General features: G+C 43.2%; 2 protein-coding genes across 5 annotated transcripts in view; one reads left to right on the plus strand and one right to left on the minus strand.

The window, feature by feature from the left end:
- The window catches only part of AAMDC (adipogenesis associated Mth938 domain containing), a 111,466-nt gene extending 89,469 nt beyond the window's left edge, over positions 1-21,997 (plus strand). For all 4 annotated transcript variants that reach the window (XM_086933897.1, XM_086933898.1, XM_086933900.1 and 1 more), the window contains 2 exons: positions 5,958-6,053; positions 21,825-21,997. In XM_086933897.1, the coding sequence (XP_086790023.1) occupies positions 5,958-6,053; positions 21,825-21,965 (237 nt within the window). In that variant the 3' untranslated portion in view covers positions 21,966-21,997. The remainder of the gene's footprint in view (positions 1-5,957; positions 6,054-21,824) is intronic.
- A 1,955-nt stretch (positions 21,998-23,952) lies between these two features.
- INTS4 (integrator complex subunit 4) overlaps positions 23,953-26,381 on the minus strand; it is a 358,899-nt gene continuing 356,470 nt past the window's right edge. The window contains exon 23 of the mRNA XM_086933901.1: positions 23,953-24,584. Coding sequence (XP_086790027.1) covers positions 24,391-24,584 — 194 coding nt within the window. The 3' untranslated portion in view covers positions 23,953-24,390. The remainder of the gene's footprint in view (positions 24,585-26,381) is intronic.

Genomic DNA, 26,381 nt, shown 5'->3' on the forward strand with positions numbered 1-26,381 from the left:
AATGCCTTTACCAGCAATTACATGGCAAAGTACTACACCTCATGCACCCCAAAATCTCACTGATCTTTCCTGAGTTTTAATCCTTAAATCTGCTAAAACATCACTCGACCTTACCAAATGCTCTACATCATCTTTACCTTAAACCAAGATGTCATAATGAAAAACAAGCCCACCCTTGAGCCCTTTCAAAACTTCACCCATTACCCTTTGGAATTCAGCAGAAGCAAGTCCAAAAGGCATTCTGCAGAATTGAAAAACACCACTAGTTGTAACAAAAGCTGTAAGTTGTCTTGATTTTTCCGTTTACAACACCCGATGATGCGCAGATCTCGAATCAAGTTTAGAAAATATGCTTGCACCTGCTAAAGTGCACAACATATTTTCAATCTTGGGAAACGGATGTCCATCCACCCAAATGGCTTGAATGAAACTCCTAGAGTTAATGCACATTCTTAACTCATTGTATTTTTTGAGAGCCACAACTATGGGCAACAACCACAGACACAATTTCACATACTCAATCATTCCCTCCTTACACATTTGATTGAATAATTCAAGTATCCCGTTGCCTCGCACTCAATGGCACATCTCGCCATTTATATTTTACAAGAATGTGTCTCTCCTTTAACTTGATGCATGTACAAAAGCCTTTAACTTCCCCAATTCTTCACTACAGACATTATCATGTCTTGTCAAGATTGCAAGTCACCCAGTCTTCCATCAGTTTGGGATTCAGCAACAGTTAACATTTGGCATATGTGACCTGTTCTGAGAACAATTTCCAGACAACCTTGATGGTGCCAGCCTAAAATGTCTGGCCCACTGCTTCGAGACATAAACCTAGGTGTCAGCGTTCCATATTCCACAAGAGTACAAGTGGAATGAGCCAAAGAACACAAAGCCAGAGCAATATCTCAAGATACAGCACTTAACATTCATTGCAGACATCCTGGACAAAGGGTTGGCAGATTTGTGAATCCCCACGATAACAAGTAAAGTTTCTGAATTACAATTGTGAAACTGGTAAGTTCCATTAAACCTTTTGCAAACATATACTTCTTCTTTGAATCCAGACACACAAACGGAGTATGTTCTTATCACCTTTACTCATGGTACTTATGTCCAGCAGAAGTCATATTTGTCACTAGTAGTTTAAGATGTGCAACCCAGTCAATCAGCTTGATTCTTTGGGTATCATTTTTTTCATTCTGTAGATAACATGTAGGTTATTTTTAAAGTATTGGCCACCAAGTCATTTTCTCTTCCAGCAGTTCTATAGGCACGGTACATATTGATCTCTAGATTGTACATTGTATACAATTTGTGTTGTTTGTTAACTTGCAAGACGTTACACCACAGATTACAAGTAGAGTCTACCTGTAAGAAGGCAGAAATCTTGGCTTTCATTGGCAGTGTTTCATCAGTGGACACATACTGGGTGACCAAATAAACCTCAATTCATACTTTCATTCTGTTTTCTACTACTTGCTTTTTTTAAACAACTTTATTTATTGAGTTTTTAAGCACCAACAGGGCGGTTGTACGCAGTTCATCTTAGCGATCAACATCAAACCATTTCTTAGAAGGTGCAAATCTCCAGCGACACTTCGGTAAAACACATCAGTTATCACTCAAAATACACATAGAGGTACATATCTTCATAACAATTGTAGATTCCCCCAGCAACATCTCACGTGACCACACAATAATACTTTCACACTACATATCGTTATTGCTATCTGACATGTCAGTTTGTTCATTTCAATTTCCCGTCGAGTACTACTTGCTTTTCACCCATTCTTGCGTTAAGGGCGATATCTGCTTCACAACCCATGCAGAGCACCAGATTCTAGAAGACATTTATTTAGAAATTGGTTATTTGCCCGTAGCAATAGTTTTTCACCTTCAAGCTTTTCCCTATTCATAGATGACACCCTCATTTAGCTAAAAGAGAGGAGGGGTAGTATGTTAAATCCGAAGTACATTCTCTGTTTTCTTACATAACACTTATTACCTCAGTTACTGCACAATATCAGCAAAGAAATCATTTGAAGATGACATCTAAAGGGTGCAGCATTGTAGCTTTCAGGCCTCCATGATTGAGTGGCTCTAAACTCTCCTAGGGTGATATCCTAAATGTTCAGATTTTTGTTTTTGTAAGTAATCAGGATGCTACTATGAGCCCAGTCTCTCTATTGCAGGCTAACGCACCAAATGTAAATGTAAAAGAGATTAAAGCTGCAGTAGAGACTTTACAGGCTAGAACTGTTCCTTCCTCGACCAATATTCCTGTACCCTGGTTTATTCAAGATAACTTAAATGGATGCCAGTCGTTGGTCTAACTCTAGCACAGCAGACTATCCCTGACTAACTTTTATTACCGAAGTTATATCACTTCTCTGGTCCAGTTTAGTCTGACTTAGTATATTTGTTTGCCTAGCTTTTCTAGTTCATTTGCAGGCAATTGGCAGAATTGTACGTTGTTGCAAATTGGCTAGCATGCTTCCAAAATGCTCACCTCTACACCTTGTAATCCGTGACATCAAGCCAGCACATTCATGGGTCTCCTGCTTCAGTCCACCAGGATGCGGACCACGAAAATCAGGTTTTACAGCCACCAGCAACTCTCAAAGTACGGCTGCACCAGTTCTTCTACCAGGAGAATTGCTCTTTGGAGGCCCACATCAGAGCCCAGGGGCTTAACTGAAAGAAAATGAAACTAAAAACAAAGTGGTCCCAATAGACAGGGAGCACACATAGTGTGTCTGCCAGAATGTAGCACTGTCCCTCATATCCTTAGTCATGACAACTGGAGAAATTCTAGCACGATTGGGCAGATATGGGCAATGATTAAACAATTTCTGCCATTGTTTGCCAAAACGCTTATCCCAGAACCCTGGCAAATGGACACCACACTGGGGGAAAAATAAACTGAGACAGAACCTAGCTGAGCTTAAACTCCCAAATAAATAACCCACCTGATGATTAGGAAGCTTGATGCTGAAAATAGTAATATCATTAAAGGCATCTTTGTGGGTGCTTCTGCTATGAATATGGACTTATTTTAGAGTGATTTTATATAGGACTGTTACTGTTGGATTGGTGTAACCACACTGTACAGAGTTCTGCAGAATCGACTAACACGGTTGTAGTTCCTGTCACTCTGACTCTGGACTGAAAAGGTTATCAGAAATGGCTAAGTAATAAACCCACTCGTTTATAAATAGCTCACCCGTTGTACCATACTGTGATGTGTGCAATGTGTTGTACTGTAAATATGCTAATGTTTCTGTTTTGTGTTCTTTTAATTACAAATACAATTGGAATACTGTAAGAAGATTAATGAAAAATAATTTTTGTAAATTAGATTTCTAAAAATAATTCAGGTGACAAAACTCAGCCAAAGAGGTATTTTCTAAATGCATACAAGAGGTGGGTTTGCTTATTTTGACCCGCACATCATATTGGCTTCCTAAATCTATGAGAAAAACCTTTGTGTACACAGTTTACTCAGTAGGAGGTGCTCTTCAAGGTATTATGACACCCACCCACTAGGGTGTCGATCAGTCAATGGATCTAAAAGATCCTGACCCAATATTTTAGCACTACACCCGAGCACATCCAATCAATATACAGGTTCAATGGAAATGTAAGAAAGTCTTTTCAAAGTATGGTCCAAGTTTCCAAAATTTCCACTTCAATGAGATGTTCCAATTACACTCTTCAATCAAATCTTGTGTGCTTTATTTGAGTCAAGTATAAGTTGACACAGCAGCAGCCGACACGCGTTTCGCCCACAGGGCTTTTTCAAGGCTGCAGAAACAAAAAAAATATATATATATGGCCTTTTAGACAATAATCCCCCATTGTCCATTGCTCAAGTATATACAGACTTATCTTGATTAAAAACATATATCCTATATGCATTCTGCTAGTATAGCATTGAACACAACACGAATTCATTTATATATTTAAATTTTCACATCAAAGATGCACCTTGTTCTTTACTGGATAGTTCCCCCAAAGTACAGTCTTATTTATGTTGGTGGAAAGCGTATGTTCTACTCATAGCATGAATTAAATCTCATGCCTTGTCACCAAATGTGATACACTTGTTTGTCCAGAGATGGCCATAAGGACCAATGATTATTCAACATTTGCTAGATTGTAATACTGACTAGTGAGCATAGATACCCATCACCTCATGCACAATTGACTATAAAGTCAACTATTTTCTCTCACCTCCGAAACTGTACATTCATTCAGGACAACGCTTTTTTGGATAGTAGTTGCCAGGGTGTAATTCAGTGATTAATTTCGAACTTTTTATTTTTTATTTTCTCAATGGTTTTCTTTCTATAAAAAATCGTTGATATGAGTTGATTATAATCATGTTAATTACATGGTGTATCTTCAGCAAACTGGTTTGAACCAGAAGAAATGGTTATGCGGTTGATTCTTAAGTTTGAATCCTAAAATCAGGTGTATAGTCTTAGACTAATACGTAACCCCACTACCCGATTGTAATTCAGCTTGATAGCGTGGCTGAAAGTTTCTAAAATATAGCAAGCAAATGTAAAATTGTGAACATCCATGTTTATAATTAAATTACACCGCCTTAACTAATAGATGAGCTGGCGTTATTTATACTGCTCAATATGTATTAAAATGAACGGTATTCCAAGCGACGATATTCTTTACAGTGATTACGTGACCGCATTCTAAATCGTCACCATGGTTCAATACTATTTGTTTATAAAAAAATGTTTGTGTTAAAACATTTTTTGGAAGAACCTTACCCCATAAAGACACTTAAATACACCCCTTTGATTTAGGCAGCCTCAAATGACCTTAGATCGTCTCAGTAGATCCAAAAATCCAACGGATCTTGATAAATCCAGAATCCTATTTAGTACACAAATCGTGCACCCAAAACGAGAAGGAGAAAAAGCAATACTGCGTGTTAAACAAAAGTGCGGATATTGTTCCGCTACCCTCCGCGCCCCTCTTTCACTTCACGGTCATTATTTAATTAAATTTGATTTATAGTTCCTACCTGTGTGTGACAAACTTCTTCTTCGGCATGTTACTTCTTTTGCGGTCTCATTGCAAACGCGGACTTAATGTGGCCGACATTGTTTTATTCCCATTTGACCCCTAATGGGACGGCTGCATAGAAAGCAGACTTACTTGTATGCGAAGCATTTCTTACCTATCGGGCCGAGGCGCCATGATTTAATCGACATGGTTTAGATTTGTAATACATAAAACATTCATTCTTGCTCTATACTCTCAAACTAAGAGCATGAAAAAGTTCCATTAATTATCATTCATCGTTGTTTGTTATTATATTTTTCTATTTTTTTAAAAAATATAAAAATATCCCCATTACCTATTTGTGAAATGCAAGTTGAGGTTTGAGTTTATGAAGACATTTTTAACTAACCAATTATTAGAAATCTTTTTCATATATTAAGACATTTTGATATGACAGCATGGTCGACATTATATGTTCCTCCTCAATTCAAAGGATCTTCATGAACAACATTCCAATGTACGAGAAAGAGAATACCACCAACATAGAAGACGGACTTTGACGTTCTGTCCGTTTAATAAAAGATTTTTTGCTCATCGAGACACAATTAAAGGACATATCTCCAAAAAATGAGCCATAATCACATCATACTTCTTAATTCAGATAAATAATCAGTTCAGAGAGAGAACATTTGAACAATTGTATATAGTGCACTTATGTTATTTGCCAGTAATTTGATATTACCTTTTTAACATATCTTGTCTAATGCATGGTATTTTCTAAAGATGAGGCTCACCAGTGCACCGGCCGCATTTGATTTATGGCAGTCACAAGCAGATAGTATATGGCACTGAGCAATTGAGTTAATCTGTTCCAGCTTCATGTTTAATGTTATCATAAATAGTTCATTTTTTAATTGCAGCACCATCCTGGGGTACAGCCAGCTGACCTGGAAGAAGTTGTCAAAAAAGGTGTACAGACACTAGTAATTGGGCGTGGGATGAGCGAGGCTCTGCAGGTGGGTTTCTAAACTATAGAATCACCAGTGGAATAAAACTGAACATTAATTCATCAATATTGGTATCTGATTTTACAGTGGCATTTAAGTGTACTTTTTCTTCCTGTTTATGTAACATCAATATGAGAATCTATTTCCCAGGAGAGTCACACATTGCTGGGCTCCAATTGTAACAAGTGAACTTGACTGTCAGGGTAGAAGCGCAAAGCAGCACAAAGCTTTCTGAAGGAGGTCGTGTAAGTTTAGACATTCGACACAGTATGACACATTAATTATCTTTAATACCTGATTATCCAGTCAATTCTTTATTTTAAAAAAGTGCTTCAATACATCAGCAAATGATAGTACACTTTAAACAATGTTTATTAGAGAAAATCCACAACCTTTTAGCTACTCCGTAGCCAACAATATGACTAAGGGGTATTATGGTGTCTACTCTTTAATTGCGTCAGTTTGTGTTTTACATGGGGCTCATAACCATTTGTTTTTCAATGAGTCTGAATGTATGACTTTGGAACTCAGCAGTCAGCATCTATCCTTCTCCAATGTTTGTGTAACCACAGCAGGAGTAGCTTAAATCGAATTCTCATAAAAGATGCTTTCATTGTGGCAGGCCTGGGAAACTTGTCTCTATTCTTAACCTGCTGAATTTTGGTTTCATGTGCTGATGCTGGAACGAGTGTGTGTTTCAATGCTCTTCCAGCAAAACCTTGTGGACCCGAAGAACTACATGTGGGCTCTTCCCCAAAGCAACACAATGACTGCTCAAGACTGACAAGCAAAGCAATCTATTCAGGGGTGTACATCTTTGCCCCGGCTATGTGCACCGTCCTCTGGAGTCCAACCAGCTGTAGGCTAATCCATTTGTGGCAACAGCTGGTTCTGGTGTCAGTACATGGAAATGTGCAGATGCATTTATGGCCTTTAGTTTCAGGGACTTGTGAGCCACAGGTAATGGACACAACATTTAGGTAATACTTTAGGGATTTAAATGTGAAATCCTCAGGAACTGCTGGTTGTAGGAAAATGCAGTCATCTGATACGAATTCATGGCAAACTCCTGTAATTGTCTATCCCAATTCACCAGGTCAGTGTGTGAAAAGGTCCTTCACAGAAGCACATCTATCAGGCTCTTGGCCCAAACTATCTCTAGAAATTGAAGTAGCAGTGAGCATTTCTCTATCCCTGGAACATGTTCCTTTTCAGCTACACTGGTGTGCACCTCTGAAATGGGATATTGAGAGATCATGGAACCCAGTACTAATCGAGATAGCCATTACCTGTTACTGATTTGGGATATAGAGAGATCATGGAACCCAGTACTAATCAAGACGATTTATATGTTCATATGTGTGTATATATATATATATATATATATATATATATATATATATAATCATATACATTATTGTGTGTTCGTGCGCATTGGTACAGTATTCCTCATGTTCTGAAGTGTTTGTGATGCAACAACTCCTGATGTACTTACCTGTGACAACCTCTCTCTCTCTATATATATATATATATATATATATATATATATATATATATATATATATATACACACAGGGGTGTGTGTGTGTGTGTGTGTGTGTGTGTATATATATATATATATATATATATATATATATATATATCCAGGCTCACTGCTCCCAGCTACGCGAATTTATTCTTGGGCTGGTGGGAGGAGCAGGAGGCCTGGGGCCCCGAGAGAGAACAGTGGTCAAACTGTATCGTCTCATGGTATCGTTATATTGACGATTTGTGCATAGTTTGGAATGGTTCGGTAGAGACTGCCTGGCAATACGTTAAAGCGTTGAATGATAACAACTGCAACCTTATTTTCACTGGTCATGCAAGTGTGAGTGAGGCGGTATACCTAGACCTAAAGATTGAAGTCATCGATAACAGCATTCAAACTTCCCTCTATAGGAAGCCTACAGCGGGAAATAGTACGCTACATGCGTCAAGTAATCATCCCCAGAAACTCATCAAGAGTATACCTTATGGTGAGCTTCTACGGTTGAAACGGAACTGTTCCACCAATGACGACTTTGAATTGGCAGCTCAGGAAAGCATTGATAGATTTGAGGCCAGGGGGTATAACAAGCAAATGTTATGCAATACCTTAGACAGAGTAAGGACACAACCCAGACAGACTCTGTTTGTAAAGAAACATAAACCCACCACTGACACAGAAAAATTCAGGATGATAACATCATACTCCAAAGATTGTCAACAATTGAGGAACATCCTGAAAAGACATTGGCACATATTGCTAAAAGATAATATCATTGGGAATGATATACCTGTAAATCCCTTAATAACTTTTAGGAGGGCGCGTTCGTTGAGGGACACTTTGGTACATAGTCATCTGTCACCAATCCCCACACGCACGGGACAATTAAGAGATGCAAAGGGGTTCTTCCCATGCGGCCGATGCAAGGCCTGTGCCAATAGCAAAAGGGTTTACTCCTACAAAATTGTGGGCTGTAGTAAGAAAAAGAGAATTAATCAATTCCTTACCTGTACTTCCCCATTTGCAGTCTATTGCCTCCTCTGCCCTTGCGGGCTTAGGTATATAGGCAGCACTATAAACCCTGTGAAATTGCGCATTTTAGAACACATGCGGGCCATAGTAAACAGAGATTTCACATACCCTGTCGCGAGACATTTTTCCATTAAACATAAGAGCGACAGGAATCTGTTACAGTATTTCTGCCTGGACGCAATTTCTGATAACATAAGGGGAGGGGATAAACTACAAAAACTTTGTAGGTTAGAATCCCGTTATATTATAGACTGCCAAACAAAGGCCCCCTTGGGACTGAACTGTGGGGAGGAACTGACTGTGCACTTAGGGAGCTAAATGCCAACATTGCAGTATCAAGTATGGACATTCATATTATCACAGCTCAATGTTTCTGTAATGTGTGTTCTTCTGTGACTAATGGTGCCTTAGAATGAATTGAGAGTCTTTTTCACCAAGAAGGCACCATGTACTTAATAATTTTTCAGTATTTTTGGTAATGCCCGGATTATTGTTCAATATTTGGCAACTTTTTTAATATTTTGAAATTAATCATGCAACATTGTTTGGTATAAATCTGTATACAGGGCCGATGGAAATTCAAATGGCAACCTTCGAGTTGCCACAAGCCGATCCACGGCGAGATTTCAGTCCATTGCCCGCCGTATTAAGGAGAGGGTTATTTGCCGATCCACGGCAATATCACGTTGTAAATTCCTCGTTGTAAATATGTGAGGTTTTTAAATAATGTGTATCAACATTAGTAATCACTAAATGAATGTGTTATTTAATCCTCATCATGCTACTGTAAGAATTACATGCACTAGCAAGATGGCGCTCATGCGCCAGTCCCCTCTCCATGCTTACCAACGAGAGTTGTTTGTTATTTTGAAATAAAATGGCGCCAGATCGCGCATTGCGGTGTAACAAACATTGAGGAAGGAAGCGTGGCTTCCGAAACGCGTCTGTGCAAGTAAAGTTGCTACCAACGAGAATTCCCGAGTGTGCTGTCTTTATTTCCACCCGGGACCGGGAGGGAGAGAGCTTTTATATATATATATATATATATATATATATATATATATATATATATATATATATATATATATATATATATATATATATATATAAATAATTTATATATAAATAATTGACCGATTCTTACCGGTCCTGATAAAAAAAAACGAGCCACTCCAGATTAGGAAATGTTAGCGAGGGGTTTATTCAGGCAGCCAAAAGACACGTTTCGACCTCACACGAGAGTCATGGTCACATGACCACTGTAGTGAATGTGTCATAGACGACGTGACATTGTGAATATAAATAGAGAGAAGAGCATGCATTGTAGTTTGCTTCAATACATTTTCATATTCATTCTGTTAATTAGTCACAGAATTGAAAAGATTATTTGAAATACATACAACTGAAAACGGCATGTAAAATTAAATAATAATATACACATTTCATTCTGTTAATGGCATTTCGACGACCGTGTTGGGGTAATCATGTGGTTACCAACCAAACGTTATTTAAATGCACAAGTTACTTACTTGTGTAACGATATATCTGTAAGAGACATTAGTTCGTGATAGATTCCTTACCGTAGAATATCCCCAGGCGTCAGACTGGATCCGGAAAGTTTTTTGTCTGCATTACCCCAGTGCGTCGGAAGGTGGCGTTGTGCGGCTCCACGTCCGTTGCTGGCATCGTAGGCGTAGAGATGACATCACGGAGACTACTTGGGCACCACCCATGCGCGCTGATGTCGGTTCTTTCTTTTTCCTCACCAGCAAGCGCAGATACGGTTAGAGCACATACCGTAGTCACTTTTTGACCATCCTTTTGAGACTTTTTGTCTTCTCTTTTTGAGTGTTTGACTCCTAGTGTCACTTAGGGGTGCCTGGGTGTAAGTCCTGCGGGGCCTGTCCCCGCACGAGGTCTGTGGTCGACCCCCATGGCGTCCGTCTCTACTGTCTGGAGCGTGACCATGACTCCTGGTCATGTTTCGACTGTCTGGCCATGGCTCCGAAGGCCTTGCGGGAGCGGTCCCATAAGCTGCTAGAGGCCCGACAGTCGTCTCTGCACTGTCTGTGGCTCGGAGAAAAACACAGGCAGTTCCACAGACTGATTGAGGTGGAAGGGAGAAATGACTTTGGGAAGGAATTTTGGATTAGTACGGAGAATGACCTTATTGTGATGCATTTGCAAGAAAGGTTCTTGAAAGGTTAGTGCTTGTAGTTCACTAACTCTCCGTAGCGAAGTAATAGCTACTAGGAACGCAACCTTCCATGTTAAAAATTGTAGTTCACATTTATGTAAAGGTTCGAAGGGAGGTCTCATTAGCCATGTGAGAACAATGTTCAAATTCCACACTGGTGAAGGTGGTACTCTGGGAGGAATTATTCTCTTGAGGCCTTCCATGAAGGCTTTAATAGCAGGAACTCTAAACAGAGATAGATGCTGGCTGTTTTGTAGATATGCTGCTATGGCAGCAAGATGCAGTCTAATAGACGTGTAGGCCAATGGAGATGTAATAATTATCCTATGATGTGTTGAATGGACACATCTAGGGGATTAATATTGTTGTTGTGACAATATATTACAAAGCGTTTCCACTTGGCTGCATAGCATGCTCTAGTGGTTGGACGTCTAGCTTCTTTTATGACGACCATGCAGTCAGGAGGAAGGTTAAGATATCCGAATTCTAGGATCTCAGGAGCCAGATCGCAAGGTTGAGCTGAGCTGGGTCCGGGTGTCTGATCTCTCCACGGTTCTGGGTTAAAAGGCGTGGAGATAGGTATAGTTTTTGGTGCGGCACTACAGACAGTTGTAGCAGTGTGGTGTACCACGGCTGTCTGGCCCACGTTGGAGCAACTAGGATGAGGGTTAGAGAATGCTGCTGTAGTTTGCGTATTACTAGTGGCATAAGTGGTAGGGGCGGAAAAGCGTAGATGTTAGTTCTAGACAGTAACCTAATTTGATAATTTGTCGCACCCACCTGTCTGATGTGATGTTGGTCCAGACAGGAAGCAATTGTTGTAGTCTTCCCCCTACAGGAGTGGAATGGGGAAGTGGAGGAAATTCATTGGGCAGGGGTGGAGGCAGAGCGGGAGTTGTTGGTTTTGCCTCTGTCTTTGTTATTGTTCCCCCTGCAACCCCCTCTTTGGTAGCCCTTATTGTAGGTGGATTGGGTAGGGGCTTTGTAAGAAGTCGAGGGGCTATCTGAGGAGTAGCCTCTAGTGGTGCTTCTATAGGATGAGTGACGAAAAAAACGTCTGGGAGCTTGCGACTGCAAGGCTCCCATAGATTTAGCTCTGTCCGTATCCTTTTTCATTTTTTCAAGGGATACGTCCACATCAGGTCCAAATAAGTGTTGCTGATCAAAGGGTTGGATGAGTATGGCACTTTGTACTTCAGGTTTGAAACCTGAAATGTTTAGCCAGGCATGCCTACGCAAAAGGACACTGGTATTAAGTGCCCTGAAAGCGGTGTCTGCTGCATCTAGGGCACAACAAATAGAGGTATTGGTGATGGTTTTACCCTCTTGTATAAGTTCATTTGCCCTATTCTTGTACTTGTCGGGAAGGTGCTGCATTATGGATTCTAATTAGTCATAATGTGCCCTGTCGTACCTTGCTAATAATGCCTGAGCGTTAGCAATACGTCAAATGTTTGCTGCCTGTGACGCTGTCCGCCTGCCTGATGCGTCTAGGAGTTGGGACTCTTTATCTGGTGAGGGAGCCTCGCCTGATGTTTGGGAATTGGCTCTTTTGCGTGCATTAGAGACTACAATATCTTTGGCTTTATCGAGATAAAATTTCAACACCCTCCTAACATCCAGGGAATGTAGAGACCTTTCTGCTGGAGATGAAGGATTCTGAAAACACGTAGGCAACGTTATGGTCTGGTTGACATGAAAATCAGAAATTACCTTGGGAAGAAATTTAGGGTGAGTACGCATAACAACCTTAGCAGCATGAAATACAGTATAAGGTTCTTGGCAACACAATGCCTGAAATTCACTCACCCTGCGGGCCGATGTAATGGCCACGAGGAACGCCGCCTTCCAGGACAGGTGCTGCAACGAAGCCTTATAATAAGGTTCAAAAGGCTCCTTCATCAATCTGGACAGCACCACATTCAATTCCCATGAAGGCGAAGGAAGCCTGACAGGAGGGTTCACTTTCTTCAAGCCTTCCAAAAAGTCTTTGATCACAGGGATCTGGAAGAAGGAAGTCTGTGAAGGGCTTTTCCTGTAGGCAGTCAATGCAGCCAGATGAACCTTAATGGAATGAACATTAAGTCCAGACTGCGCCAAATGTAGAAGGTAAGGAAGGATGACGTCTTCCTTGCACGTCGTCGGGTCATAGTTCTTGGACTGGCACCAGATACAGAACCTCTTCCACTTGTAAGCATAGGAGGTCCTAGTGGAAAGTCTCTTAGACTCCTTCAGTATATCCATACAATCTTCGGGCAGATTCAAATGGCCATATTGCACTATCTCAGGAGCCATGCCGCCAAACTCAAAGACTAGAGGTTGGGGTGCAACATCTGCCCCCCGAACTTCGTGAGAAGGTCCGGCCTGCACGGCAGCCGTATGTGAGGAAGGAGAGACCGATGAAGCAGGTCCGTGAACCACCACTGTCTGGGCCATTCCGGGGCAATGAGTATCATCCGAGCCCTGGACCGGGCCAGCTTGATGAGTACCGCCGGAATCAGGGGAATGGGTGGAAAAGCGTACAGAAAACCGTTCGACCAGTTGATCCATAACGCATTCCCCAGCGTCCCCTGCTGGTAGTACCTGGAGGCGAAGCCTCTGCATTTGCTGTTTTCGGCGGTGACGAACAGATCGACGTCTGGAGTTCCCCACCTTGCGAAGACTTCTCCTAGTACTTCTTCGTTTATGACCCATTCGTGGTTTTCCTGAATCAGTCTGCTCAGCGCGTCCGCCTGAACATTCTGCACACCTGGCAGATGGGTAGCCGTTATCGTCAGTCCTCTGGCCAGAAGCTAATGCCAGATCGCCTGCGCCTCCTGTGACAGAGTGCGTGATCTCGAACCCCCCTGCTTGTTGAGGTAATACATCGTGGTCGTATTGTCCGTCTGTACAAGCAGAGAGTTGGTCTGAAAGGACGGAAGAAAGGCCTTCAGTGCCAAGTGAACAGCTCTGAGTTCCAGGAAATTGATGTGATACGTGGCCTCCATCGGGGACCACGTTCCTTGAATCTGCAAGTCTCCGAAGTGCGCCCCCCAACCGTGGAGAGAAGCATCCGTCACGACAGTCTGCGTGGGAATGTCCTTGTGGAAGGGAACCCCTCTGAGGAGATTCTCCGCTGAACACCACCACTTCAGCGACTGAAGAGCATGCAGAGACAGTCGTATCTTGTCGTCCCAAGATCCTTTCCTCTGATCCCACTGGTCCTCCAAGCACTCCTGCAGCGGTCTCATGTGCAGTCGTGCGTGTGGCGTCAGGAAGATACAAGAGGCCATCGATCCCAGTTGAGAAGACACCGTCCTCACTGTTGTAGATGGAGTGGTCATAAGTGCCTGAGCATTCCGAAGGAGTGATAATCGTTGCTCCTCCGAAGGAGACACGCTTGCTGACAGCGTATTGATGGAGGCTCCCAAGTACTGTATGCATTGGACCGGAGTCAGGACAGACTTGGACATGTTGATGTGCAACCCCAGCTTGTTCAAGAGAACGCACGTCTTCTGGAAGTGTGCTCGAGCTTCCGAGAAGGAGGAGGCCTTGATCAACCAATCGTCCAGGTATGGGTAGACAAACACCTTGTTCTTCCTCAGGTGTGCTGCTACCACCGCCATTCACTTCGAGAATGTTCTCGGCGCAGACTTTAGTCCGAATGGGAGTACTGTGTATTGATAATGATTGGCGCCGACTTGGAATCGCAGGAACTTCCTGTGTTTGTGTGCAATGGGCACATGGAAGTACGCATCCTGTAGGTCTATAGCACATAGCCAGTCTCCCTGTTGCAACCGAGGATAAATCTGATGCAACGACAGCATGCGAAACATCTCTCTGCTAATCCATTTGTTTGCCTGTCGCAAGTCCAGAATGAGCCTGAACTCGTTCTTGTCCTTCTTGCGAACCAGGAAGAACCGGGAGTACAGACCTCTTCCTCTCTGAGACAGAGGTACGTCTTCTATCGCCCTTTTCCTTAACAGGATATCTGCCTCCACCTAGAGCTCGCGCAGCTGGAACTGCGAGCTGACCGGTGGAATTGCTGGAGGCGGGCTGGTGAACTGAAGACTGTATCCATTGCAAACAATATTCAGCACCCACTTGTCCTGAGTAATTTTTTCCACTCTGCCAGAAAAAATTGGATGCTTCCCCCTACCGGAGTGGTTAACGGACCCGGGGGAAGTAAGCGCTCAGGGCCTAGACCCGGCCGGGCCTTTGGTCACTGGTGCCGACTGTTGGCCGCCTCTGCCCTTCGGGCGTTTCTGGAACGGCTTACGGAACTGCTGTTGTTGCTGTGACTGTCCCGAAGCTTGGTCACGTCCTCTGCCCTGTCCACCGAACCGCCGTCGGAACGGGCGGTACGATTTATGCGTCTTTGAGCTTCTCTAGACCCACAGCCGTGAGTGTCTCAGCCTCCGCCTTCATGCGGGCCATTTCATCATCCGCTTGTTTCCCAAATAGGGTTTCGCCAGAGAATGGAAGATTGGCAACCCTTTGCTGTGCGTCAGGTTTCAGTCACGTAAGGCGGAGCCAGGCATGTCGTCGCTGGTTAATCCCATGGCAAAAGCCATGCGCCGCCAAGAGGGAGGAATCTGCTGCAGCGCTGATAATCTGATTCGCCACCAGCATCCCTTCATTTAACACCTCCTGGAAATCTTCCCTCTTCTCCCGAGGCAAGTGTTCCGCAAACTGCTGGAGGGAGTCCCAGAGGGCACGGTCGTAGCGTCCCAACAAAGCTGTGGCACTCGCAGCCTTCATAGAGGTCGCCGATGTTCCACACACTTTCCTTCCAGCTGAATCCATCCATCTAGACTCTTTGTCTGGGGGGACTGTGGATGACTGGGTGGTAGCATGCTGTTTGCGGGCCGCCGTCACTATCACAGAATCCGGAGGAGGTTCCACTCTCAGAAAAGCCGGATCCGAATCGGGGGCCCGGTATTTTTTCTGTAATCTCGAGGGGGCCGTCTTAGTCACCGCCGGGGTGAGAAAAAGGTCCATGGCCGGTTCCTCCGGGCCCGGCACCAGAGGCAGTAGTGGACGAGACAGGTGTTTCTGGTGCAGTGTCTCGAAAATTACTGATGTCTTGGGCGTGGGCACCGTCAAGGAGATGCCCAATTTGGCTGCGCCTCTTAATAGGACATCATGAAACGCCACCAGATCATCAACCGGCGACACCCTTGTGTCTGGCAATCCCGACGAAGTCGGAGAGTAGTCCCTGGTCCCTGAGGACCTTGAGTGAGAGCAAGACTTGTGCCTCCTATGGCGGCATCTCGACCGCGTGGATGACCTGTTGCGTGAACGCTCCCTCCTTCTGGAGCGAGAGCGCGACCTCCCGGTCCGTGGGCGTTCCGTAGGTTTCCGTGGAGGCGTCTTCCGTGGCCTATCTTGGGGTCTTGGTCTAGGAGTCCCCTTAGGTGGTGTTGGAAGAGGAGGTAGTGACACCGATCTTGGTGAAGGAACAGGAGGTATCTCCAGCCTAGGGGCAGGCCCATGCGGCGGGAGCGGTCCTGAGGGAGGAAGTGGTGGGAGAGGAGGGTTGACGGGAGGATCCTCCTTAGGTACAGGGGGAGGAGGCGTCTTCGGCCGAGGTGGTGTATATACCACCGAGCACACCGAGCCCGGTGACTTCTTCGGAGGAGGGGACTGCGAACCAGACCCTCCAGTAGGTGATCGCCGTCTCCGGCGCCCTCCACCAGACTCAGTGTGACTTCTGGCGCCAGAAGTCCTTCTGTGCCGCTTCGGGAGTGGGAACGACTCCCCGACGCCGACCTCTCTCTCCTTGACTCCGAACGTCGATTTTCCGGGGTCGAATGTCGCCTCCGCGACTCCGGCGTCGAACGTCGCCTCCGCGACGTCTACCTCTCCTTCCTCGACACCGGACGCCGCCTCCGCGACGTCGACCGTTCCACTCTCGACGACGAGCGTCGACTCCTCCTCGACGCAGTCTGCTTTCTCGAGGTCCTAGACGCCGAGGATCCCCTCGACGCCGACCGTCTTCTCGACGGCGACCGGCGGTATCGCCTCGATGACGGGCGCCTGTGGCTTCTCCTTCGACGTCGATAGCTCGACGGTGACGTCGACGCCGAAGACTCCGTAGACAGTGGTTTCGACGGAGGCCTAGCCAGGCTCTTCGACGTCGAATCTTCACGCCGTCTCGACCCGGAGCCCCGGGGAGATGGGGAACACACTGCCGTCATCCCTCTCGACGTCGTCGATGCAATCGACGCCGACGGAGACCGGGACCGTTTGCTGGTCTTCCTGCCTCTGGGGAGCCCCCCAGAGGGGCCTCGGCAGAGGGAACCTTCCCAGCCTGCCCAGACCCACCTGCAGTCATCTCTCTTCTAGGCCTTGAAGCCTAATCTTCAGCCTTTCCCTCAGGGTCCTTGCTGAGAGGGTTTGGCAGATGTCACAGTCTTCGGGGACATGTGATTCAGGGAGGCAAATGATGCAGACGTCGTGTGGATCAGTCTTGGCCTTCTTCCTTCCACATGCTGGGCATTTGTCGAAAAGAGCAGGCATTTTAGAGCCCTAAAAAGCCTGAACAAACCCACAGGAGAGAAGGGAAACACCAAGAATATAAATTGCAAACACTTTTATCAAAAAGTGAACTTAAATCCAGTATAACCCCTTGAAAAGGGGAGAGCTCAATGCCAGGGTCCTGTTAGCAGGAGCCGGAAAAAAGAACTGAAAGTAAGAGGGACCTGCTGTGCATTCTGGGATACTATGAGAAGTTCTGGAAAGTTCTCTTAAAGGCACAGTATCTTATTTAAGCCAAATAATGGCAGCCTATGGGGCTTGTCTGTCCATGCCTTCCTCTCTATCATTCCAGAGGCATTTACTGGTAGAGGCAAGTTTCTCTGTGGAAGAAACTGGGCAGGCTGTGATGTGTGTGTGGTTTTGTTGGTGGAATTTCTAGTTGAAGTACTGGACAGTGTAGCCTGTGGAAATAGGCTGCATTATTTGTCTTTAAATTCTCTCTTAAGTGTCTTTGCAGTTCTGCATTTTTTGACGACTTAAGAGATTATTTTTGATTGCCGGGGTCCACGCACATGGGCGGGACTGTTCACTAGATTATGACTATACACAGAGATCCCCTACTACAGAACAACACATTACAGAAGAAGAAACATGTCCAAGACCATCAGAGCTCACAATCCTGTACCACACTGTCCATAAAAGTAATATGGCCTATGTGATTCTGCTTCAAACCTGTACAGAGTGAAATAATATCAAACTATTAAATGGGTTCTTCATGACAACTTGAGTTTCATGATGCCCCCCAAAAAATTTAATATGCAGACTTAGAATTACCATTCCAGCACAGTGCAAATGGATGTGCAGATTGATTTTCTTACACAAAATGTTTTTGAACTTAATAATGGATGGAAACACACAACACAACTAATTTATGTTGCTTAGCACCAAGCCCCTGTTGGTGTATGCAAAGGAAATGTTAAGTCGCAGGAAGAGAGCAAACATCTATATTGTTCAATCCTAAGCCACATTTAATAACGTACTGCAACATGGCTTAGTGTGAAATTCTAGCACCACATAACATTAGATATGAAAGACTGGTAATGCATGTAATTTCAGTGAAATGTAATCACAAGTAAGATTAGAACTTATTCACGAATCAGCATCGCATGTCAACCATTAGTAATAGCAGTAAGGAATTATCAAGCTGCATCAAGGTGTTGGAAGTGAACAATCTCATTTCATCCTTAGACTTGCCAGGAACCAACAGAATGTCTGAAGTCCTTTTGTTATTAAGACCCTATTTGCCTCATGTAACTTCTGCCTACTTCAGAAAATGACCCATTTTAATATATATATATATATATATTCATCCAGATGCCCCAGATCATGAAGACGCCACTCCACCTGAGGATGGTTTAACAAAACCTTTATTGCAAACCGCGCAAGGAGTCCCTCCATTTTCTGTCCCTGACGCGTTTCGGTGTTAACACCTTAATCATAGGGGGAGGGGGAGCTTGGCAAGACACGGACCGTCCTCCAACATATTTTCACCATTACGCAGTCCCTTCCCAGTAAGTGGCATGCTGGGTGTTGAAGTTCTAATTAAGCCTTCCAGTAGGTTCCGTTTTCGTGCCTCATTCTTTAAAAATCCCCAAATTAATTTACGTTTTTTTCGCACTCCAGTGTGCTTGTGGACTGCCTGCATGGCTTAGTTAGTGCATCCCTCGTGCTGGCAGGCGATGACAGTGCAGCAGCCTCGCAGACCTGATATTGACAGGCGGTGCATCTTCCGCGGCTCGGAGCCTGCCGCGTGTAACATTCATCCAGATGCCCCAGATCATGAAGACGCCACTCCACGGAGGATGGTTTAACAAAACCTTTATTGCAAACCACGCAAGGAGTCCCTCCATTTCCTGTCCCTGACGCGTTTCGGTGTTAACAAACACCTTAATCATAGGGGGAGCTTGGCATGATCTGGGGCATCTGGATGAATGTTACACGCGGCAGGCTCCGCGCCGCGGAAGATGCACCGCCTGTCAATATCAGGTCTGCGAGGCTGCTGCACTGTCATCGCCTGCCAGCAGATTGTGCTTCTTTAGTAGATCTGGCTTCTTGTGAAATCCTTGTGGTGTTTGCATTGTTCTCACTCCTTTACGCCCCTTTCTCATGTATGATCGGGAGTTGGTGCCGCTGTATGCAAGAACAATTGGCTTTCCATCACAACATATCGTTTTCATAGAAAACGTGATTGAGGTTGATGCTCGCACAGTATATAGCTTTGTGTTGCACGAAAGTCCATTAAAGAAATGTAAATCTGGGTCGGAGTTTTGAAATCATGTTACCATGAACGGAACAACACAAACACAACAGTAGTACTTTCCAAATATTTTATTATTTAGTGGCCTTTGCAGAAATTGTAATTTCTGGCAATATTTTTTTTCACACTGAATTAAGCAATCACTAGTACCCATAAAATGAACGTTAGATGTAATCATTTTTATGTCACTATATTGTGTGTTTGTGCTGGTCAATTTATTGTTTGAAACTCAGTTTGGTGATTAATGCTTTATTTTTGTAAGGGCCTGACAGTGCTTTGGATGGAAGATTGTAGGTGTCTGCTTCTGGGAAGTGTCTCGATGTTATGCATATATCTGTTTATGGTCTGGCTTGCAAGCTCAGCTATCTTCAGACAATTATATGATAAGCACCAGTAGAGGGCCTTTGGCTCCGCCCGCATGTTGCTAGCCAGGAGTGCATGTTCTGATTGGGCAGAAGTTGTGTGCTTCCACAAAAAAAGTGCTTGCCTTCCGCACACAGATTGTTTATTTATCCTTCTGCCTGAGCTTGAATTTTCAAGGGCACACACATAACATTGTACTGCTAATAAAGTGCTTGATCATTTATGGTGTTTTTCTCTGGCGGCAGCACAGATGGAAGGAGGGCAGTCCTTAACCAACATGTATTTTTAGGCCTGGCTTGACAGTGCAACTGTCACCTGACCCTTTAACCTACACTAATACAATTCTATTGTTCGATGCACCCACACAAATACATGTCACTTCCCATGCTAGCTACAGGTAATGCCTCACATTACCATATAACATTCCTTTAAAGACCGATCTATTGGCATTGCCAATTCTTGTTTTGTTACTCCATCATGGCTTCTACTGAAGCAGCAGAATGAGAGGTAAGGCCCTCATCTGTACATGTTATATCTTCTGAGGTGTGCTAATTATACTTGGAAAGTACTGGTAATTTTCTTGAACTGTAGCACAATGTAATCTTACACCAGCAAAGAACCTGCTCCCTCACACATTGACGTAGTGCAGTGATTGGTCCCCCTGCAGACAGTTGTACAAGGCCCCGGAACTCCACAATCTCACAGATATTCAAAGGCCTTGGGATCAATTGGGGTTCCCCTAAGACATAGTTTCTGCAGAGGCCAGCGTTACGCCCCCTGGACCCACAGCTGGAAGTGTAGGCAGTGGAACTTTTTGGTTAACTGGATACTGGTTACAGTCTAGTATAATTGACTTCCAAAAAAGCAGCAACAGGTTAAAATATTTACCTTTCAGAAATATGAGATGGTCATCGCTAAGATTTTTATACTGGAGCCTTTCATTTTAAAAACTGCACTAAAATGTCCAAAAGGCACTATTAGTCTCGAAGGCATATTAGTTTGCACTACCTCAGAAAATCCGTTGGGGGCATGTTTTCTTCTTGTACTATTGCGAGTGGAGCAAATGGTATGAGCAATAAACTGTTTTGCTCTAGGGCAAAAAAAGGTGGAAACCTGATTGAATTCTGTTTTTGTTGTGTTTACTTAATAAGAAATAGAAAAATGCTTTTCTTTTAAAAAGTGAAATATGGGGCTATGTTCGAGGCAAATTATTTACGTTTAATTTTTTTTACTACAGAGATGGCTAGATCAGCGTGCCCTATTTCTTTTTTAAATAAAGAATATTTTTTTGTTAATCTCTAAGACACATATGTAAATGATTTATATGCAAATTGTGATGTGTGGTTATCAGTGGTCCCTTAACAAAAGGTTATTGGTTTTACTTTAGTTCTAAAATGTTTATTATGGATTGGAGAATTTGTTGGCCCCATTCCTTATCAAATATGTGGTAAAATAAATGCATTGCAACCTTTCTGTAATATGGCTCCTGGACTGAGAGTAGAGAGGCTTGATAAGTAAATGTATCAATTAATTCCACCTCAGTGGTTGGCTCTTACAACCAACAGAAATGAGGTGCAAATACCATGCAGCCAAACTCCTTGAACACCATCCTATGATATGAACCAAGATCTTATCTGAATATTTCATTGTAAGACCAGCAGTCTTTCATAAGTTGTGTGCACTGGTGTATTCCATTACGTCACCTACAACGTGTTTCATTGTATTCATACAAGGGTTTTGTTGGTTGTCTTTATTTGACAACTGGCTCGGGCAATGATCACTGAGCCTCTGTGCTAATAGTGGTTTTTGAAGACTCTAAATAAATAGCAACACCGTAAGCAGCTGTTCTTCTGTGATGTCTTTCATAGTATTTTTCTTTTCTTTCAGGTCCCCTCCTCAACAGTGGAGTACCTGAAGAAGAATGGCATTGAGGCGGTGGTCCTCCAGACTGAAAAGGCAGTGAAGGAGTATAATGCCCTGGCTGCCCAGGGAGTTAAAGTTGGGGGGGTCTTCCACTCAACTTGCTAATCCTTCCAAAAATAAAGCGCTTTCTTCGTGCACTTTTTTGTATCTTTCTTTGAGCATTTTCCCAGATATAGCAGCCATCGTCAAATAGCATAGAAAATAATGTGTGCAGGACATCCCATTTGGTGAAGATTCCAACAACTATAAGATACAGATGAGCATTATTTTTAATTTAAAAAAAAGATGGGTGACTGAGGTAAACGCTATTTTAATTGTTATTTCAGATCCCTATTAGGCACACCGCTCCTGGCAATAAACTTCAAGAAATGTCCATGCTGCTAAACAATATAGCCTTTCATCCTTCAAATGTCAATTAACTGAGTGCCAATACATTGAATAAAAATACTTGGACCCCGATTTACAACTCTGTACAAAAAGGAGTACTGCATGAAATATTGCAGTATTGCATTCTGTGAAGAACTAAAAAAAAAAAGAAATTTGCACCGCAGCAGATACTGCAAGAGTTGCCCCGAATGACATCAGTGGTGCTCACACTGAAAATGGCTACTGTGCACAACGCTTGGCCTCACACTACAGTGGAATGGTCAAATGGGTACATCCTCCAAAACAAACTCTATGTGTAGACAGCAGCCACTCGTGTAAAATGTGTGATTCATGGTGAAGCACAAAACACATAGGTGTATCTGGCAATATACTGCTTGGCCTCTTTTTTGTACTTGGATAACTTGGTGTCAGAATTTGGTAAAAAAAAAAAACAGATCCAGCTATTTTAATAGGACTGGCTTTGCTCCAAAACCCATTTTTTTTTGTGTGTGTGTGTGGGGGGGGGGGGGATAGTGGGGGATGAGGGAGAAAGAGGCTTACCTCTCTGGACATTGCCTATTTGCATAACGAAACAGGCAGGGCATAAGGATCAACTTGCGATGTAAAATATTTTGTGCGTGCAAAAGATGAGCATTGCTGCGTTTTGCATCACTTTGCAACAACGAAAACGTTTAATAGATCTGGGTCATGTTATTTTACTGTGCTCAGAAATAACACCGACTGCCAGTAAAACATCACTATTAATGCACAGCGTGTTGAGGCAAATAAGTGCATGGAAATCTGTATAGTAAGTTAAGAATTTCAGAAGGTTGTTTTACTCCTTGTGTAAGTGACCCTGCTCATCTGTGGATATTATTAATTTGTTTTATTGCCAAAACTGTAAACATATAAAGGCGTGATTTTGACAGACGCCCTTTTGTTTTCAGATTATTATGTTCTTATAACATACTCTATTCTGTTTTGAGCATCTTTGACCTCCTAATGTATCTCAGAGCATAGAGGCAAGCCTGACTCGATACCCTCCGAATAGAAATATGCACGTTGTTGGCCCTTCCTTTAAAACCTTCTCCATGAAACGTCCATTGTGAGGAGTAGCTTCAATTCCTCCGACACAGCAGTATATTGAATTCATACCCAGGTTCTAGTGGAAAATTGTTCCGAGGATGTAGTCATTTCATTTTTTTCCTAATTCTAAAGCATGCAGCCAATTTCCTCAAACCTCAAGTGGCTAAAAAGGTTTTTCTTCGCCATTCTGTTTAATAAAAACATGCTGTATGTTACCAAACTTTATCAGACTAACAAAAACGGTTTATTGTACCTTCTAGTTTTTCCATCGGTGATCCAGATAAAGTGATTACAACCAATAACATGGTAAACTCATTACAAATCAAAAAACACTAAATATATTTATGGAGCTAGGCAGCTGCAAATGTTGCAACTTTGAGAGGAAATAAATAGTTTGCCCATCGGACGAGCAGCTTAATGCATGGCATTATTTCAATCCACTTCTGTCTTATCAAACATCACCAGCAGCGCTTTTCCGATTTGATGTTTTCTAGTTTTGTTTTGTTGTGTATTGTGAAAGAAGATACTTACATACATACATGTACCGCTGTAAAAGATGCCATTCAATTAAGGAAATACGAGACTCGTTATCCATTCAATTCTCAATACGGAGGTAAAAAAACTCAGTCGTACAACAATATTCATGAAAAATAATTTACAATACATCTGAGTTATGAAAAAAAGTTCCAAAGTGGATTTTCAAAAGCAGTGTCAAATATAATTCGTATGTTAAAATCTTGCTATGAGAGGCTTTGATGATGGAAGTATGATAGCATTTAATGAACCAAACTAAAACCGCAAAGGAATTGAAAGCGAAAAACAAGTGCTTCAACATTTTAGAGTCTTCCATTCTTGAAATAACTATCTGAATTCAAAAGTCTAATGGGAGAGAGGATTTTGAAAAAAGAGCACTTTATTGATACGATGGAGGGACAGGCTTATCTGGTCTTCAGAAGTCCTGGTCAGCTCCATATTTACTCTCTCTATAATCAGAGTCTCAAGTGGAGGTTTTTCTGGAGCCCAATATCCTCTACTTTCTTGAGATACAGAATTCCTAGCTGTGTCCATGTTGGAGGCTTCACCGCCTTGCAGGTTTAGGCATTATGTACACTTTGGCCGGTTTGCTGAATGGTATTGTTCCTTCGATGCAGCTGTCGGGCTGTGGAAGGACCTCTGTACTCTCATTCCATGCTGATTTTAAGACTTTGTTCGATGCTTTGCTTCGACTTGAGCTGTACGCTAACAGCAGCCTCACTTCTATTTGGCAGGGCTCTGCAGAAAAGACAAACAATTTAAATTAAATAAGTCTCATTAACTACTTCGATACTTAATGAAGCATTATTAAACAAAAGGTCAGTCGCAAAGCAGGACAATTCAATCTCCTACTTGGGCAACATTTGAATAATTTCTTTTGCATGAATTATGTGAAATGCCCATAGAACTACGTGTTATTAGTCAAAATACTGGTTTGGCATTTTGCACTGTTTTTAGTGCAAAATGCATCCTTGCGTCCAAAATCGTGTTAAATCGCACTTGACGTCAACGACAGTGGTTTGGATTCTGTTTGTTTCCGAGCTCCTGCAATACAATTTTTACCCAAACAAAATTTCAATCACACCAAGTGGCAATATCTGTAAGAAGCATAACGTGAAATGCCGGAAATGTTATGCAGTGTAAACACCGGGGCCTACATATGATTAGTCTGGATATATGTTACTACTTCCCATAACAATTGTCTGGTGGTTATTCATCTTCCCACAGAATGCCTTGTCACCGGAGAGAACAGTTCACAAGAGTCAGCCTTGTGCTGGTTGCCCTTAGTCCCAGGGTCTTCCAAAGTCATGAGATGCCACAACTAAGTATGAGCATTTCTAGAAGATTCCTTGCGCACCCACATGGTTTATATTAATAAGACATCTCGTTGCACCTTAGTCCAGTCCTCCCTTCAACCACAGAAACAATATATATTGAGACAAGGAGGGGGGTCCAAACAAAGATCTAAGATTAAGAGCATGAAAGGCACCCAGCGGAACTGGTACCACTCCCTCCAGACTCAGGGCAAGGTTACTGCATCAATCTCCACAAGATCACAGGAGGCTGAACTTGTGATGACGTCCACTGACTCGTCCTTAGAAGTGCAGGAGCATGTTACACGGTTGCATTAGATGACAATCAATAGACACATCACCAGAAAGCTATCAACGCTGCCTAAGACATGGCAGCATGAACAACGATACCGTCTGGATGAGCAATTGCTACCTTAGTGTGCAAGTCATCAGCTGGTAAGCAAGATATGCCATGGGGTGACTTATCAGGAAAAGTGCCAAGAAGTATAAAAAAGTTAAAACAGTACAGAAGGTCTTTTCCATCCCCGGACCTCATATTCATCAGGAATGTCCCAACACTGCGCCAATTCAGGAAATGTTTAGGGAAGGCTACATCACAAGACATTACCTGTCCACAACCTAGCTACCTCTCCTGTCACAACTTGACTTTATGCTGGTCTTTGACTCTGTACAGTGCTCCCCTGCCATTTAGCTAGGTTCATGCCATAGAAGTCGCATATTCCTACATAAAGAAATCCTTTTCCAAAGGTTCTCGGACAGGGTAAAATTTGAGAGCCATTCAGGTGCACATTGACAGGCGGAAAGTCCCTGCATGTGAAGTCAGTTGCAGCAGACTCTGTATAATGAATTTCTGGTCCTGTTTACAAAGTGGTCTTGATACTCCCTGGTTCGTTTTCTGTGCTTCACATCGTTTCTGATGCTACCCCAGCAGAGTACTGAGGCCTCCCAAAGAGCGCTACAGACCCTTGAACCCGACTATAGGGAGACTGACAGTAACAGGCACTAACTGATATTATTGGGCACAAGCCTTTGTTCTTACATCCCAAGAATGAGAATAAGTTAGTCCTTGATTGCTGGGGTCCGTCATTTTCCCAGACTCTGTGCTGTGTTACGCGTTCTGTTCTAGCACACAATCAGGGGCTGAAGCACAATTGGGTGGCTTGTTCCACGAGGGCACAGGCCAATCCAGCTTCCTACATCCTTCGAGAAGCCCCTTGGCCCT

Source organism: Lissotriton vulgaris, chromosome 8 (assembly GCF_964263255.1).
Source record: "Lissotriton vulgaris chromosome 8, aLisVul1.2, whole genome shotgun sequence".
Classification (NCBI taxonomy): domain Eukaryota; kingdom Metazoa; phylum Chordata; class Amphibia; order Caudata; family Salamandridae; genus Lissotriton; species Lissotriton vulgaris.